Source organism: Giraffa tippelskirchi, chromosome 9 (assembly GCF_054371585.1).
Source record: "Giraffa tippelskirchi isolate mGirTip1 chromosome 9, T2T-mGirTip1v1.2.pri, whole genome shotgun sequence".
NCBI lineage: Eukaryota > Metazoa > Chordata > Mammalia > Artiodactyla > Giraffidae > Giraffa > Giraffa tippelskirchi.
Window position 1 is genome coordinate 165140228 of NC_137283.1, and position 16502 is coordinate 165156729.

The 16502-nt window shown below is 51.5% G+C and overlaps 1 protein-coding gene across 3 annotated transcripts in view; it reads left to right on the forward strand.

Moving 5' to 3' along the window:
• The window catches only part of SMOC2 (SPARC related modular calcium binding 2), a 155997-nt gene that overhangs the window by 47171 nt on the left and 92324 nt on the right, over window positions 1-16502 (forward strand). For 2 of the 3 annotated variants that reach the window (XM_081531072.1, XM_081531073.1), the window contains exons 2-4: window positions 1941-2112; window positions 11958-12064; window positions 13231-13330. In XM_081531072.1, the coding sequence (XP_081387198.1) occupies window positions 1941-2112; window positions 11958-12064; window positions 13231-13330 (379 nt within the window). Of the gene's footprint in view, window positions 1-1940; window positions 2113-11957; window positions 12065-13160; window positions 13331-16502 lie in introns of all 3 variants that reach the window. The other variant, XM_081531074.1, reaches the window with a different exon arrangement.

Here is a 16502-nt window from a genome sequence, read left to right on the forward strand (position 1 = left end):
TGCATATAAGTTAAATAAGCAGGGTGACAGTATACAGCCTTGATGTGCTCCTTTCCCGATTTAGGACCAGTGTGTTGTTCCATGTCCGGTTCTAACTACGGCTTCTTGACCAGCATACAGGTTGCTCAGGAGGCAGGTAAGGTAGTCTGGTATTCCTATCTCTTTAAGAATTTTGCACAGTTTGTTGTGATCCACACGGAAAGCTTCTGTACTTGCTCTATTTAAGAAATTTTTTTTTTTTTTTTTGCAAAATCTTGGAAAGACAATGATCTCTTTTCACTTGCCCCTTGGTTAAAATAAGCACAGATCATTTCAGCAAGTGAACCTAGTCACAGGAAAAGTTAGAGCATGGAAAATCTGCCCCCTGCGTCCTGGAGCCCCACTGGACACAGCCGTGATGCTCAGGTGCTGAGCACTGCCCGGTGGCTGGAGCCTTTGTCCAGAAACCTAGGAAATGGGCCTTCATCACCTCCCAGAGGTCCAGGTAGAGAAGTGGTTGCCCACAGGCTCCCAGCCACAGTGCCCTCCCTGCCCTTCTTCCCCAGGACCCCACCTGGACCCCAGGAGGGATGTGGTTCCCTGGGCAGCTGAACCCCCAAACCCGGGGCCCTCCCCTCCCCATGGCTTCACCTCAGCTTTGGCGTTGGTTGGTCTTCACATGTCGCCAAGCAGGACACTCGGAGATGAAAGGGGCGAGTTTGGGAATCTATGTTCTCAAGGACTGAGGCGCTCTGAGTTTGAGACTTTTCTTTCTTTTTCTTCCTGATGAGACAACAGGTCGATGAAGTCCCTGAGCTTCTGCTGAACTCCACTCCCACTTTTCTCTGGCTCCGACTTGAGCAGGGGAGGGGTCGCTGTGAGTAGAGCTAAGTGTTACGGGAGCAAACATGTTGGATAAACCGTTCAAACGGCCACAGTGCCCAGGGCTCCACACACCCCGTGGAGTGTTGAGTAGTGGCCACACCTCAGTGCTGACCTCCTTTGCTTTAATGACTCAGTGGTGCTTCGTTAATCAGAGCAAAGGCCTGTGCAGGGCAGGCGATGCTCCAGCGACCACGTCCTCTAACACAAAGCAGCGTTGGATTCACCTTCATGTTTGTCGTTGTGTCTGGGGTGAGGAGGACTAGACAGGACTGGGGTGGGGCGTGTGGGGGGTTGGGAAGCTGAGGGGGGCAGGGGACACCATCCACTGGTGGGAGCGGGTGTGGGGGTGGGTGGCCAGATCTGAGCCCCGTTGGGAGACCCCTGAGCTCTGAAGCTGTGTGTCCAGGTCATCAGAGGAGCCAAGGCAAGGGTAGGGACCCGGGAGGGGCCAACAGGCACTGGGGCTTATGGAGGGGCCCCCAGAGCAGGGGCTGCGGGCCTGTAGTGCCCCAGCAGCTCTACTAGGACCCCTGCAGGGTCCTAGGGAGCTCCTAGGACCCCATGGAAAGAACTTCCTCTGGAGCCAGGGGCTTACTCAGGAACTGACCTTCCACATGAAGGGGTACTTGGGGTGTGGATGAGATTGTGCAGTGCTGTCCAGCAGGGAGAGCCTGCCCCCCAATTCCAAAAGACAGGGGGCTCTGGACACACGTGACTTCCAAGCTGATGGCAAAACGTAGTGAATGGAGGAGTCAACCAGGCACTGAATTCACAGACTCAAAGAAAAGCATTGCTATTCAGACTGTTTGAGGTAAACAGAACACGTGCATCCCAGGGCAGACCTGGACGGTGTCCCAGGCCAGTGGTAGAGCGTTCAGAGGCTCAGCCACCGGATGCTGAGCAGAGCAGAGAATGACCAGTTATCCGGATGTCTGAGACCCCAGAGGTCAGAGGCTTCTGGGCTTCCCACCGTGTTTCTGGGACACTCCCTCAACACTAAGTGGCCTAAACAGCCTCCTGCTTTCCCCAGACCACTCCTTGAGATGTTTGGCTTCTTTTTTCTTTTCTCCTCCAAGTTTTTGAGAGTTGACCAAGACAAGGACAAAGACTGCAGCTTGGACTGCGGGGGCTCGGCCCAGAAGCCCCTGTGCGCCTCCGATGGGAGGACCTTCCTGTCTCGCTGCGAGTTTCAACGCGCCAAGTGCAAAGACCCCCAGCTAGAAATTGCTTATCGAGGAAACTGCAAAGGTAAGTTTCCTTCAATCCGTTGTTCGAGAGCCAAGCCCTGAAATGTATGTTTATGTGCTTTATCTTCACCTGGTCAAGTTTTCCTATGTAAAAAGTCAAGGGTTTATGCTCGTGAATCTGTCAGGGTGTGTAGTGGTGAATCATTTTTGAATCATTATATTCTTGTTGAACGTTCTTTTTTCTTAGAATGTTTTATGACATCACACATCACAACACAAATTCATCCAAGTTTCACAGAATGTTTCCAGAGTCTCCTAAAATTATTCTTTCTCTCCCCCGTTTTTTAAAGTGGTTCTTTCAACCCTTTCTCGTTTCACCTTCTGGCACGTGGGGTGTGTATAATAGCACCTGTGCTGTTTTCAGTGACTTTTTTTTCTTCTTTTTTGGCGCTGATTTTACACTTGTAATTTTCAGTTTTCCTGATTTAAGAAGCGGATTTGGAGCTAACAAGTACGCTTAGAGCAAAGTACTGAAACATTTCCCACGTTAATGAAAGATTTGACTCAGCAAAACACGTTTCAAACACAAATAGAGTCATTTTCAGAAAGAGATTTAACTTTCTTTTTCTTATTATCTAGGAGAAAAGACCACACAGGCTAAACCCCCCTTGAGACCATGTCCTGCGGTGTCTAGCTGTTAGCCCGACAACCGTTCAAACGAAGGGAAGCTGATGCCTGGGGCCCGCACTTGGCCAGGCTTTGAGTGAGCTGCGGCTCCTTTCACAGGGCCACCACCCTAGGGGACAGGCCCGAGTCACTTCTCCCCATGACAGAGACAGAGCTGCCTGTCCCCGGGACCTGGGTGCGGCTCCTGCTGGCACCTCATGGGGCCCTCTGCCCATGGGCGTTGGGCAGCCCAGCTCCCAGCTTCCCCCTGGTGTTCGATTAGTGTGCCCTAAACTCGTCACTCTGTGAGAAACTTGGGTGTAACTTTATGCCTTGATGGCCGTTACACACCTCAGGTGCCTGCACTGAGAAATGGGAAGTAACGCAAGAATAGACTCAAGTATCGGGGGATCTCCCCTGCAGAGAAGCTTCTAGAAGCAGTGGCCTGTGCTGGCTTAGCTCATGAAGACAGGTGCTGGGGCGTGAGGTTTGAGTTTTATGTTCCTCTTTGGTGCCCTGTTCCTTTAGACAGCCCCCATCAGATACTCTCTTGGTGATAACTCCCATCAGACACTCAGTTGGGGGACTATGTTGGCCATGGTCTCTGTGGGGTCTGAGAGGGATTAATTACACTAAGGCCAGAGGCCCATCCATCTGTCTGTCTGTCTGGGTCTGTCTGTCAGGGTGGACTCTGCCAAACCTCGAACTTGGAGCTCTGCAGAGTCCAGCTTCCATCACTTTTGGACAGGAGGCTAACTTGGCATTAAACACAGATGGCCTTTCGGTAACATCATTTTTAGCTTACTTGTGTTTGAATCCAGCCTAATTTTTCTGGATAACTCCCTTGGTTGGAATTCTCACACCTCACTGAAGAAATTTTATGCCATAAATTTATGACAAAAAATGAGATAAGGGAGAAGAAGGTTAAAAACTACTGCTGTGACCGCGGCCATGGAGTTAAAAGATGCTTGCTTCTTGGAAGGAAAGATATGACAAACCTAGATAGCCTATTAAAAAGCACAGACATTGATTTGTTGACAAAGGCCCATATAATCAAAGCTATGGTTTTTCCAGTAGTCATGTATGGATGTGAGAATTGGACCATTAAGAAGGCTGAGCGCTGAAGAATTGATGTTTTCAAACTGTGGTGTTGGGGAAGATGCTTAAGAGTCCTTTGGACAGCAAGGAGATCAAACCAGTTAATCCTAAAGGAAATCAACTCTGAATATTTATTGGAAAGACTGTTGCTGAAGCTCCAATACTTTGGCCACCTGATGAGAAGAGATGACTTGCTGGAAAAGACCCTGATGCTGGGAAAGATTGAAGGCAATAGGAGAAGGGGGCAGCAGAGGATGAGATGATTAGATAACATCATTGACTCAGTGGACATGAATTTGGGCAAACTCTGGGAGACAGTGAAGGACAGGGAAGCCTGGCATGCTGCAGTCCATGGGGTTGCAAAGAATTGGACATGACTTAGCAACTGAATAACAACAATGAAGGTAAAAACAGAATTTATCTCTTAAAATCAATTTTAATTCAAATCAAAAGGATTAAAATAAAGAGAATATGAAGATACCTATAAACTTCAAGATCAAGTTTATTTGGTGCTTTGGCTACCGGGGGTAGCAAATATATAAAGTTACTTTAAAGAGGCGCTGTTAGTTGTACAGCACAGTTTGAAATAAGTGGGCTTTAGGGTCCCCTGATATTGTATATTTGGGGGGCAGGCTTGAGGCTTTGAGGCATCTGCTCTTAGCTCCTATCTCTGGGTCTGGCGATCGGAGTCTGGTCCACAGGAGGCCACAGAGAAGGTTTTTCCCGTCCTCAGCAGACTTTTCCTGCATAAGCAGCCTTTCCCCGGAGCCGGCCTCGGAGTCGGAGCGGGACCTCCCCAGACGGGATGGGCCCCCTCCTACCAGCTGGCTTGCTTCGCAGGTTGCATCCCTGTCCTGTCGCCCGAAGTCCGGCATCTAATACCCCCAGCCTGCCCCGAGCCGCACGGTGAGGGTTCAGCGTGAGCGGGAGGGCCCTGGTGCTGGCGGGCCAGACAGGCTTCCTGGTGGCAGTGGGCAACTGCTGCTGCACCGCTGTGTCCAAGAGCACTGGCCAGATTCCACACCAGCCCAGCTCAGGCACATTCCGCTCTGACGGTGAGAGGCGGAGAAGTAGGCCGAAAGGCCTTTCCACCGCAAGGAATGCAAAGACCCATCCGCGTCTGCCCTAAATTGTTCCTGGTGTTGAAATTGGCCGGTGAATCAAGTATCAAGTTGGCGAGTGTGAAGCTGCATGTTTTGAGGACATTTCCACGTATGTGATGGGTGACAGCTCCACGGGCCGGTCTCTTTTGGATGTTCTAGTTTGGAAACGATTGAAAAATTTCAGTATTTGGTTAAGTGGATGAAAATGTTTTTTGCATTTCATATTATGCTCTGCTGACCTTGAACAGAAGTGCAGTGGTTTACACTGATAGGTTTTTCTCATATTTTCTTTGAAATTTGTGGAGTTTGTATTTTTAGAACCCAGCAAACTCATTAATGTTTTTCTTTTGATCTAAGACCATTGGGACTGTCTTTCCTTTCAAGCAAATCTATGGTATTAAATTATAAAAAACAGAAGAAAGAAGAAAAAGAAAAGTCAGATACCAGGAGATCTTGGAAGTATTCTGAGATTTCTGGAAACACTCATAAAGGATTCTGACAAAAGCAGCTTCCTGGAGATTCTAAGACCCGGGTCTGTTGAGTGACTGATGTGTAAGAAGAGGAACATCGTGGCAAAGCGATGCCTGGTGTTTGTCCCCCTCCTTCACTGCCCGAATCTCACAAGTGCTGTCCTGAGGGTCATCGCAGAGTGACCGCTGCCCGTGTTGGGGTCTCCGTGGGCGTGAGCGTCATCAGCACATGAGCACGGAGGTCTGCAGCGTTGTGCAGATGGACCCTGCGCCATCACGGCTGTGATGATTTCGGACCCCTCACTCTCTCCCTGTGAAAACCTGAGTGATACACACCTGGGCATTCACTCTGGCCAAATAGTGACCGTCCGTCTAGAAGCCTTGGGATTGCTCACGGGCCCGTTGTCCCAGCTGGGCTGCTGTGATGAGTGTCACCTCAGCGTGCTCAGGACAGGCCGGGCCCTGGGTCCACCGGACCACCTGCATTCACCCACGTGACCCAGGCCACTTGTGGGGGACACCCTGCTGACCTGGATGGGGTGTGGACTCCGCTGGTCCTGCAGGGAGAGCTCAGGCCCCAGCTCTGTTTCTGGACATTCCGTGAAAGGCATGACCCACACACGTGGTCAGCAGGCTGTCGCCCCTGAAAGTACCGAGGTTTTCCAGCGGATTTCTACGAGGCCTGAGAGTGCCTGTCGTCCCCTCTCGGTACAGTAGCGCCCTCTCTGAAGTGCGCTGTATGCTTTTACTGTCATTTTATTAAAACGCATGATGTAAAGCCTGAGAGCGGTGCAGGCGCGCAGCCCAGCGCACTGGCGTGGCCCCGCCTGCCTCCCTCCCCTCCCTGGTCCAGGGCAGGAGCCGCTGTGGGTCTCCACGTGGGCAGGGATAGGGCTCGGGGGAGAGGTCCTGGCCTCTGCACCCAGTGAGCTCTCAGAGGTCAGGGAACCACACAACCAGGGTGAAGAAGCCAGGCCGGAGGGCTGCACCTGACTTTTTGTGTCTGAGACAGGGGGTTGGGTCAGGTGAATGTGAGGAAGTCTCTGTCTCTGAAGGTTTTTCTGATCATGGATGTGTGGTGGTCAGCAATCCTTGCTTGTATTTGGAGAGCCGAGAAACAGGCTGCAAGCTCCATCACTGGCTGCTTGCCTAGGCTTCAGATGACCTGCCCTGGAGGAAGGCACGGCCTCTTAGTTCCCTCTACCTTGCAGGGAGGCTTTGTTATCTGGTGACGGTGCCCAGGACCAGGGTGCAGTTTGGTTTCTGTAAGTCAGTGTTCAAGCTGGTTTTAGAAAAGGCAGAGGAACCAGAGATCAAATTGTCAACATCCTCTGGATCATCGAAAAAACAAGAGAGTACCAGAAAAACATCTATTTCTGCTTCATTGACTATGTCAAAGCCTTTGACTGTGTGGATCACAATAAACTGTGGAAAATTCTGAAAGAGATGGGCATACCAGACCACCTGACCTGCTTCTTAAGAAATCTGTGTACAGGTCAGGAAGCAACAGTTAGAACTGGACATGGAACAACAGACTGGTTGCACATAGGAAAAGGAGTACATCAAGGATGTATATTGTCACCCTGCTTATCTAACTTCTATGCAGATACATCATGAGAAACGCTGGGCTGGAAGAAGCACAAGCTGGAATCAAGATTGCCGGGAGAAATATCAATAACCTCAGATATGCAGATGACACCATCCTTATAGCAGAAAGTGACAAAGAACTAAAGGGCCTCTTGATGAAACTGAAAGAGGAGAGTGAAAAAGTTGGCTTAAAGCTCAACATTCAGAAAACTAAGATCATGGCATTCGGTGCCATCACTTCATGGCAGATAGATGGGGAAAGAGTGGAAACAGTGGCTGACTTTATTTTTCTGGGCTCCAAAATCACTGCAGATGGTGATTGCAGCCATGAAATTAAAAGACACTTACTCCTCAGAAGGAAAATTATGACCAACCTAGACAACATATTAAAAAAGCAGAGATATTACTTTGCCAACAAAGGTCCACCTAGTCAAAGCTATGGTTTTTCCAGTGGTCATGTATGGATGTGAGAGTTAGACTATAAAGAAAACTGAAGAATTGATGCTTTTGGACTGTGGTGTTGGAGAAAACTCTTGAGAGTCCCTTGGACTGCAGGGAGATCCAACAAGTCCATCCTAAAGGAATTCAGTCCTGGGTGTTCATTGGAAAGACTGATGTTGAAGCTGAAACTCCAAGACTTTGGCCACCTGATGCAAAGAGCTGACTCATTGGAAAAGACCCTGATGCTGGAAAAGATTGAAGGAGGGAGGAGAAGGGGACGACAGAGGATGAGATGGTTGGATGGCATCACTGACTCAATGGACATGAGTTTGGGTAAACTCCTGGAGTTGGTGATGGACAGGGAGGCCTGGCGTGCTGCAGTCCATGGGGTCGCAAAGAGTCCGACACGAATGAGCAACTGAACTGAACTGAACTGAAGTCAGTGTTGACCTGCCAGTATTTTCTTCAGCAAAAAGAGTCTTTCCATGGAGGAGTCTGCAGGCGTGTGATGTGTGTGTCTGTGTGCATAGGTTCACGTATGTGTGTATATGTGGGCATGCACCTCTGTGTGGGGAGGTTGCGTGTGTGTCCTGCAAGAACATATGTACATGTGTGTTTGTGTGCATATGTGTGTGTGTGTCTCTTCTGCCAGGCCTGTGTCCTTGCTTCCTGCCACATCTCATCAGACTCCTTGCACCCACAGGCAGGCTCTGAGATGCCTGTTACACGTGTGGTTCCAGGATGGTTTAATCATGCTGGCGCTTGTCCGTTGCAGAAACCCTCCCCAGGCTTGTTGGCCTTAACCTTCCACGGTGTTCTCCCACATCTGATGATAGACGCACCCTCTTGATGAAAGCAGACACAAGAGGTGGGGCCGTTGTTCTCATGTTCAAACCAGGATCAGAAATACATCAGAACTCTGTGAAACATCACGGAAAAAAACAAAAACTTTTCTGTTTGCTTTAGCACCACCTGATTCCTCCAAAGTGAGTTCAACAGGGGAGCTGGGTGAGCACAGCGCGGCCTCAGCCGTCCCCTTCCCAAAGTTCAGGGCCAAACTTCACACAAAAGGACCCCGAGACCACTGGCATGGAGAGCTGGTGTGGTGCATGGATGGTCATGGTGGTCAGTCATCACGGAGCCGGTTCTGGTCAGTTGTTTCCTGGATAAACATGGTCAGAAACGTCTGAACACTTTCATATGTTTGTGCTATAGTTTTCACTTTATCTTTTTCCTTTAAGACTTGGCCACCCCAATTATGCACCCTGGGTTTTCCTGTCTAATTTGTTTCTGTCTTTGTGCATTTACAATGATAATACTTATTTAAAATAAACACTCAGCCCCTTTCTCCTCGGCTCTAAGCCGCTCCCTCTGGTCAAGGGATGGCCTGGGCTCTTGCTGCGGTGCTGCCCCGGCTGGCCGGCTGCAGGTGGGCAGACGAGGAGCCTTCCTTGGCGTCCTGCTGGACCTGTGTCACAGCCCAGCGCTCTGCATCATTTACGCCAAAGAACACTGCAGCACAGAGTTCTTAGTTTTTCTGAGGCTGGCCTTCAAAATGACAGGTTGGTAAAGTATTCCAACTTCTGAAATACAAGATCTGCTTCATTCGATGCCAATAAAGTAAGAGGCCAGTCGCCCTCGGCCTAGCGTTCTGCAGCTGCTCCCAACAGCGAGCTGGCTTCCTCGTCGGCCTTGTTGTCCTGACCCCATCCAGGTCCATGCAGGCCCTGTGCTGGCCACGGGCACCCAGCAGAGAGAACGCTGTGTCCCCAGAAAGTTGACCCCGCCACGCTCAAAACCACCACCATGCAGTCGCCCTGCTGGGTCTAGAATCAGCGAGTCTGTTGACCAGAAAATTACTCAGTGTGGCCTCTCCATGTATTTCCTACATGGACTGTAAATCATTCCATAGCCCCTCGAGTTTCTTCCTCAGTAAGGAGCTGGCTGGGGGGCTCTCTCTGGGGTGAGGACTCACATAGGAAGAGTTAAAGGGAACACGATCCCTTTCTTCAGGGTCACGTTTCAGGTTCACCCTGTGTGTGTGATGGACGGGGGCCCCATAAGAAGAGTGCCGCGGCTCGGGGCAGTCCAGCTCAGGGTGGCCTGTAAATGTCAGTGCCCCTGACCTCGTTCTGGCTGAGCCTCCTCAGGTCCTTGTGACTGTTCTTCTCCAAAATTCTTCTGCATGAAATGGGCAGCAAATCTGTGTGTTCCCATAATTGCTTAATCCTATCTTGAGTGATTTTAGCAAAGTAGGAAATGATTTGCTTCCTGTTTAAAGGACAGCATCATTAGAAATAACCGCTATAAAACGTGACTTTATTTCGGGTTTAGAGCAAGCGCTGTATTATGATATTCTCTGTGACTAACCTATCCTGACGCATAGACACGCTTGCGATCCCCTTGGAAAAGGAATCTCTTTTACTTTGCAACTGAGAGAAAACAATGAGCAAACAAGACAGCGCACACCAGGGAGGTGGCCCGTGTTTCAGCAGGACGGGGGCGGAGGGCTGCTGGTGAGACCCTCCTCAACGGTGCAGCCGCTGCGCCTGACTTAGATGTCCGGGATGCGGCAGGTGGTATGGGCAAGCGACGCCCTGGTTCAGTGGGCAGATAGAGGCTTGATCTCGGGGATGGGCCCCAGGGCCCTGCACTTCCTGCTGCACAGTCCTCCTGGCTCCCTGTGCCTGGGTGGTCAGCCATGTGCCGGCGTAAACTGGAATTTAACGCTCTGTCCACGTGAGAGGTTTGAGAAGTCCCCGATCAGTGGAAAACGCACAAGTTTTGAAGAAGGCATTGGAGACAGGAGCGAGGCCCATGGGCTGTTTGGCCAATGTATGTGTTTTCGCCGTGTTCCGCAAGAGTTCAGTTGTTGGGAGTAATTTGTAACTCATCTGGACCCTCGTGGAGAGCTTGCAGGCTGGGAACACATATCACTTTTCCTTTTAGACAGTCAAACCACAGGTTATACTAAAAAAATGAGGACAGAAGTCCAGCACAGCAGTGTTTTCTCCTCAGCGAAAACACAGGCTGCATTAAAACCACATGTTGCTGAGTGCTGGCAAGAATGCAGATCACGACATGAGGCCTGAGCCCGCATGGACGCGCCCCCTGGCGCGCAGGCCCGTCTTGCCGAGGGGCGGCCCTGCGGCGCTTGCTCGGGGTCCAAGATGAGGGCCCCCAGCAGCAGCGTCTGTGCTCAGGCCTGGCACCGCGGGGCAGGAGCCACGAGCCCTGAGCTGGGGCCCGGATGGCGTCTCATCGTAGCCGGAGATTTTACCACCAGGCAAGCAGAGAGTCACCCGCTAAAAATGCTGGCGGTGGACACGTTTGAAGCAATATCTCTCAGCGTCCAGAGGGCCTTTCAGACCTAGACAACTTGTAATTTAAATCTGGAAACACTTAAGAAAAATGGGGAAAGCCATTCTTTCCAACTTGTGAGATTCAAGTGAGTTATGTGGGCTGGCGGTCCACAGAAATAAGCCCTGTGCTCGGGGGGCGGCCCCTGGGCAGGAGGCTGGCGGGGGCGGCCCGGGGGCGTCCTTCTCCACGGTGGACACAGACTCAGCTGGCCTGTGGTCCTGGGAAGATGGGCCCTTCCTGGGGCTCAGCCCAGCCCCCCGTAACTCGCACCGGCTTCCGAGACGAGTGTCGGGGTGAGCAGGCTCCGGTGCCCAGCTCAGATGGAGCAGGTGAGTGGGTGACCTGGTATGCATGGTGAGTCTTGGCAGCTGCATTTCCTGATGCCTGCGTCCGGAGCTGGGTGAGGACTGCCCCAGTCTTTCCCTCTCTGCTAGTTTATGGGATCCCAGGGGCATCCTCCCGAGGAACAGGAGGAACCTCGTGTTTTCCATCCAGCCATCACACTGGATATTTCACCGTGAGTGTGTGGAAATCTGTGCTCAGTGCACCAGGAGGGCTGATAAAGATATTTGACCCTTTAGTCTGACTTACTGTTGGATTTTCCACTCGAGGTGGGAAGCGCAGGAGCTGGTGTCACTCTGAGATCCTAAGAAACTCAGACGCAGAAGGAAGAGACTGCGGGGTGGGCAAGGGTGGACGCAGACGGGGCGGGCCACCTGGGCGGCAGCCATGGGCCAGACGGCCTGTGCCCCGGGGTGCCTGCCCTCCCATGCCCGGGCCAGCGTCCCTGGGCTGACTTTCACTGTAGCTCTCAGACGTGGCCCCCACGCGGCACGTGGCCTGGCTGTGCGCTCTGGAGGAGGTCTTTGGGTCCCGGATTCTGTCCGTGGCCCGTGCGGTACCACCCGACCCCCGCTGTCCAGGAAGTAGAGTCCGCATTTCACCACAGTCAAGCCCAGTGGCTTTTCTGAGCCTCGGCCTCCTGGCTCCCTGGACATGGAGGACACTCCGCTCTGCTCGCCAGGTCTGGCCTCCCCTCAGGGACCCTGGCCCCCTGACAGGTGCCCGCCTGCAGCCGTCCTCCCCGTGAGGCCCCTCCAGCCCGGCCACCCACGTGGTGCCTCTGCTGGGCGTCTCGCGGGGGCCTGAGCGCCACCCTGCCCTGTGCCTCCCCGCAGATGTGTCCAGGTGCGTGGCTGAGAGGAAGTACACCCAGGAGCAGGCCCGCAAGGAGCTGCAGCAGGTGTTCATTCCCGAGTGCAACGATGACGGGACCTACAGCCAGGTGGGCGGCCTCTCCCGGGGGCGGGCCCCTCCTTCCCTCTCAGGGTGGCGGCTCCCTCCTGCGAGCAGATGCTCCTGTCCTGGGGAGTGGACGGGGTCCCGCCGGCCAGCTCACGGCAGAGACCCCAGCTCCAGTGTGATGTCTTTTCTGGAGGGGCACGCGCCAGGTCAGAGGTCAGGGTCACACGCACTGTCTGCCTTTCTGGGGTCACCTTGTCCATCAGTGGCAGCGTATAATCACTCAGTTGTCCACCCGAAACGGGTCAATACTATCACTGTCATTTTGTGCTAAAGGAAATGAATTCCTGAGATGCCCTGCTAACCGACGTATTAGCTTTTGATGGGAAAAAAAAGCAAACAAGATACGATCTGCCATGAGCCAGCCAATAATACGGGCTTCCCTGGTGGCTCAGCTGGTAAAGAATCAGTCGCAGTGTGAGAGTCCCGGGTTCGATCCCTGGGTTGGGAAGATCCCCTGGAGAAGGGAAAGGCCGGCCACTCCAGTATTCTGGCCTGGAGAATTCCATGGACTGTCTGCTCCATGGGGTTGCAAAGAGTCGGACATGACTGAGTGACTTTCACTTTAGATTTCATCCAATAATATGAATTCTGTGCATTTTTTACAGCAATCACTTGACCTTTGGAAGACTCAGGGAGGAGAGAGAGAGACAGAGAGAGGTTGGAGCTGTGGGTGGCGTCCACTCAGGCTGGCTTGTGAGGGGGGAGGTGGGGCCAGGACGGAGTGTCTCACTGGCAGCTGGACACGTCTCCTGTCTCCTGCCTCGGGCTGATGGGCAGACTCAGAGCAAGTGTCCTGACTGCGCAGTGCCTCGCACCCCCTCTCGTAAGATGAGGGCTGGTGGGGGCTTAGACACTGAGCGGTCACGGGCCAGCACCATCGGTGTCCAGTGCAAACACCTCTGGCTCCCTTCATCCCTCAAGTCCGGGTCCAGGGCACCACGGGGCCCTTTGCCAGGCACCCAGACGCAGCCCTCAGGAAGCACTGGGCCTCCCAGTGCCGCAGGAGGAACAGCAGGCCTGCTGGGCAGCGTGCGCCCCCATGGGCACTGACCGGCCTGCCTGTCCCCTGCCTGCAGGTCCAGTGCCACAGCTACACGGGGTACGCCCCCGTGTGCACTGACCGGCCTGCCTGTCCCCTGCCCACAGGTCCAGTGCCACAGCTACACGGGATACTGCTGGTGTGTCACGCCCAACGGGAGGCCCATCAGTGGCACCGCCGCGGCCCACAAGACGCCCCGCTGTCCCGGTAGGTCTCATGCAGCTTACGCGGCTCGCCCGCGGCTGAGTACTGGCTGCTTTCCGACCGTCTTATTAACGTTTGCTCGTAACCGCAAAAGAAGTCAGTTTAGGTGGGATTATGGGGACTATTGGGATACATGTGCGTCACTGGACAAAGCCCAAAATATTGTGAGACCTTTGTTTTTAAGAAAGCTTAAGCGAATGGAAGATCCGGTTCTGAACCACCGTAGGTTACGGCAGTTCGGGACTCGTAATTTTTAGGAGTGGCCTCGAGGGCTGTGGTCAACAGCAGAAATGACCAAATGTTTTCGTTGGCTGACAGAAGCGAGCGTTTCTGGGTTTGTATGTATATGATTGCAAAGAAAAAGCAGATCATTCTTCACAGATCCTTTTCCAGATGGTTTGTTTGTGTTATTTTATTACTCATAAGTGGGCTTGATGTACTGAAGGTAATAACACTGGCAGGAGAATAATCTACAAAAGGGTCTGTTTTCCATTAATATTTTACCAAAATGTTATAAGTGATTCAGATCATTTTTATTTGAAAATGGTCTGCAGCTTGAGTTTTGATTAATTGGTGATGGAGACCTGTCAGACCATTTACCAAGACATTTCATGATCTATGTGTCACAACTATACTGGATTAAGCTTACTAAGGAAAAACACATGTTATGTAACAATACAAAACATCTTCCTGAATTTTTACAGAAAATATTGAGGCATTTGTACTTAGAATTTGCTTTCAGGCCTCTGTTCTGTTTGAAGAGCAGGCATCTTATAATTAGAAATTCTGCCCACGGTTCAGATGTTTATACCAGGAGCCAAGTCACCGGTCAGAGCTCACGACTGCCCCACCGTGATGACACACCTAATGAACAGCAACAGAAAACCTGATATTTCAAGCGACTGGTCACCACTTAAACGCCAGAGGGTGTGCAGAACGTGCAATTAAAATATGTTTATTTTTAAAACTTTTGTCATCCAAGACCTAAAAATTGCTGAAAATATGTTTTTAGTGAGCTAACATTTGCACCTAATAATTCTTTTACAAACTCATGGAGTAAATGAAAGAGAAAAAAAAATTAGCGTAATGAGTAGGCCTCTGTGTCCCTCGTCTGAAAGATGCTTGCAAATGCTTATTTCATTTCAACCAGGTACCAGCATTTTGACTCGCGCTGAGCCTTATTTTGTGAAGGAGAAAGCAGAAGACTTACCTGTTTCTGTGATGTTAGTGACACCTTTTGAAAAATTAAGTAGTGTCTGAAAGCACTTTCTTAGAAAACCATGAGCAAAGTTGGCTGGGTTTCTTATGATTTCCCTATAATACTTCGTTTCTATAATCAGACCACCCTATTGTTCACTTACATTGATTTTTCCAACTGGGTAGCAGCCACATTTTACTGTATAGAAATGTTCCATTTTTTTCACTGTCCATGTGGATTTTTTGGTTCAAGGGATGGGTATGGAAGTAAGATTCTTCCCGTATCTGGTATTTATTGCCTAGAAAATGCCACGGGGGCAGGAAGGGGGTGTCTCTGAGGACACGTGCGGTGTGGGTGGGGCAGGCTCCTTGGAGACCTGGCTCCTCCTTGTAGGAGTACCTTCCTTTTCACTTCTGTGGCTTGGTTTTGCAGCTTGGCCAGAGTTAATAAGAAATTCTATTAATCCCCAGCTGTATTCACGCTTTTATTCTGCAGAAATGTGGGTGGGGGAAGCAGGTACCTGTGCTCAGAACACATGTGGAGACAGTGCAGGGGAGTTTTGGGGGGACGGATTGCACACACACACCCACAGTTTGTGATGGGCTTTTGCTCGATGTAGCAGAGCTTCTTCCCAGCTGTTGGTACATCCTCACCAATCACGCGGAGGGACGTGGTGACGGGCATCACTTTGCTGAGACTGCTTGACACCGGGCATGCCCGCTGGTCAGGTTCCATCCGCACACCCCAGGAGCATCCTCCTCCCTCCCCTGGGATGCTGGCTGACACCTGCTGTGGTTGGCATGCCTGGTCCACTCTGTAGAGGACAGACAGGATTTTCGTCCAGTTTATTATAATCAGGTAAGTGCCAGCATTCAACAGTGGTCTTTGGCCCTGGAGTTCACACCACACTTACCATAGAAGCACTTCCTCTAGAAATTTGAAGATCAGAAACAGGTATTAAAACTTAGCAGTAAACACTAATGGTCACTTAGAATGCATGTGTGTGTGTGTTATGAATTGGTGCAAACACACGTGGCAGCAGCCTGTGAGGTGGGCAGGGAATGTCCACTCATGGCTGATTGCAGTGGAGCAGAGTGGCCCACCTGCCACATCCCCCAGCCCACTCCTCCCCGAAAGACCTTCAAAGCAAGGATTCTTTTATTTCACAATTATGTGTTTCTAAGTCATTAATGCAAAGCACCCAGATTCCTATGAATCAATAAGAAAACTGGAATAATGAGGCAATCTCGCAGAAAAAGTCAGAAGTCTTGAACAGTCAGCATTTTATAAATGAGGAAACCCTAAGGACCATACCTCAGTTGGTAAAGAATCTGCCTGCAATGCAGGAGACCGGGGTTTGATCCCTGGGTTGGGAAGATCCCCTGGAGACAGGGAAGGCTACCCACTCCAGTATTCTGACCTAGAGAATTCCATGGACTGTGTAGTCCACGGGGTCACAAAGAGTCGGACACGACTGAGCGACTTTCAAAAACATAAAAGGACGAGTGAGCAGAGGAAGAGATGCTTGGGCTCGTTAGTATCGACCAGGGAGCTGCTCACTGGCCTCCTGGGAGACTCCCAATGCGGGGAAGGAGCTACTCCCCCCCCACCACGGTGACTCCTCGTGACCCTGGGACCCCTCACCCACCTTCATAAGCCTCCATCAAGTTAGCTCACTTCCTTGCCTACTGTCGGTCAGGAGCTGATGGATAATTGCACAGATTTTTCAGGAATGGACGACCAACCTTGTCTTCCTTCTGGCTGTGGACTCCTAACTCTCAGTGGAGCTCAAGCTGCAGGAGGCAGAGGGCTTCCCTGGAGAGAAATCGGCCCCTTTAGCCCCTGTGGACACCTGCTTCCTGGGGAGAGAGTCGTTCACCGGGTGAGACCCCTGAGGACGTGCTCAGAGCTGTCCCTTCAGTGAACCGTGGTGGTCCATCCCAAGGGTCCTGTGGTCCATCCCATGGGTCTTGTCCT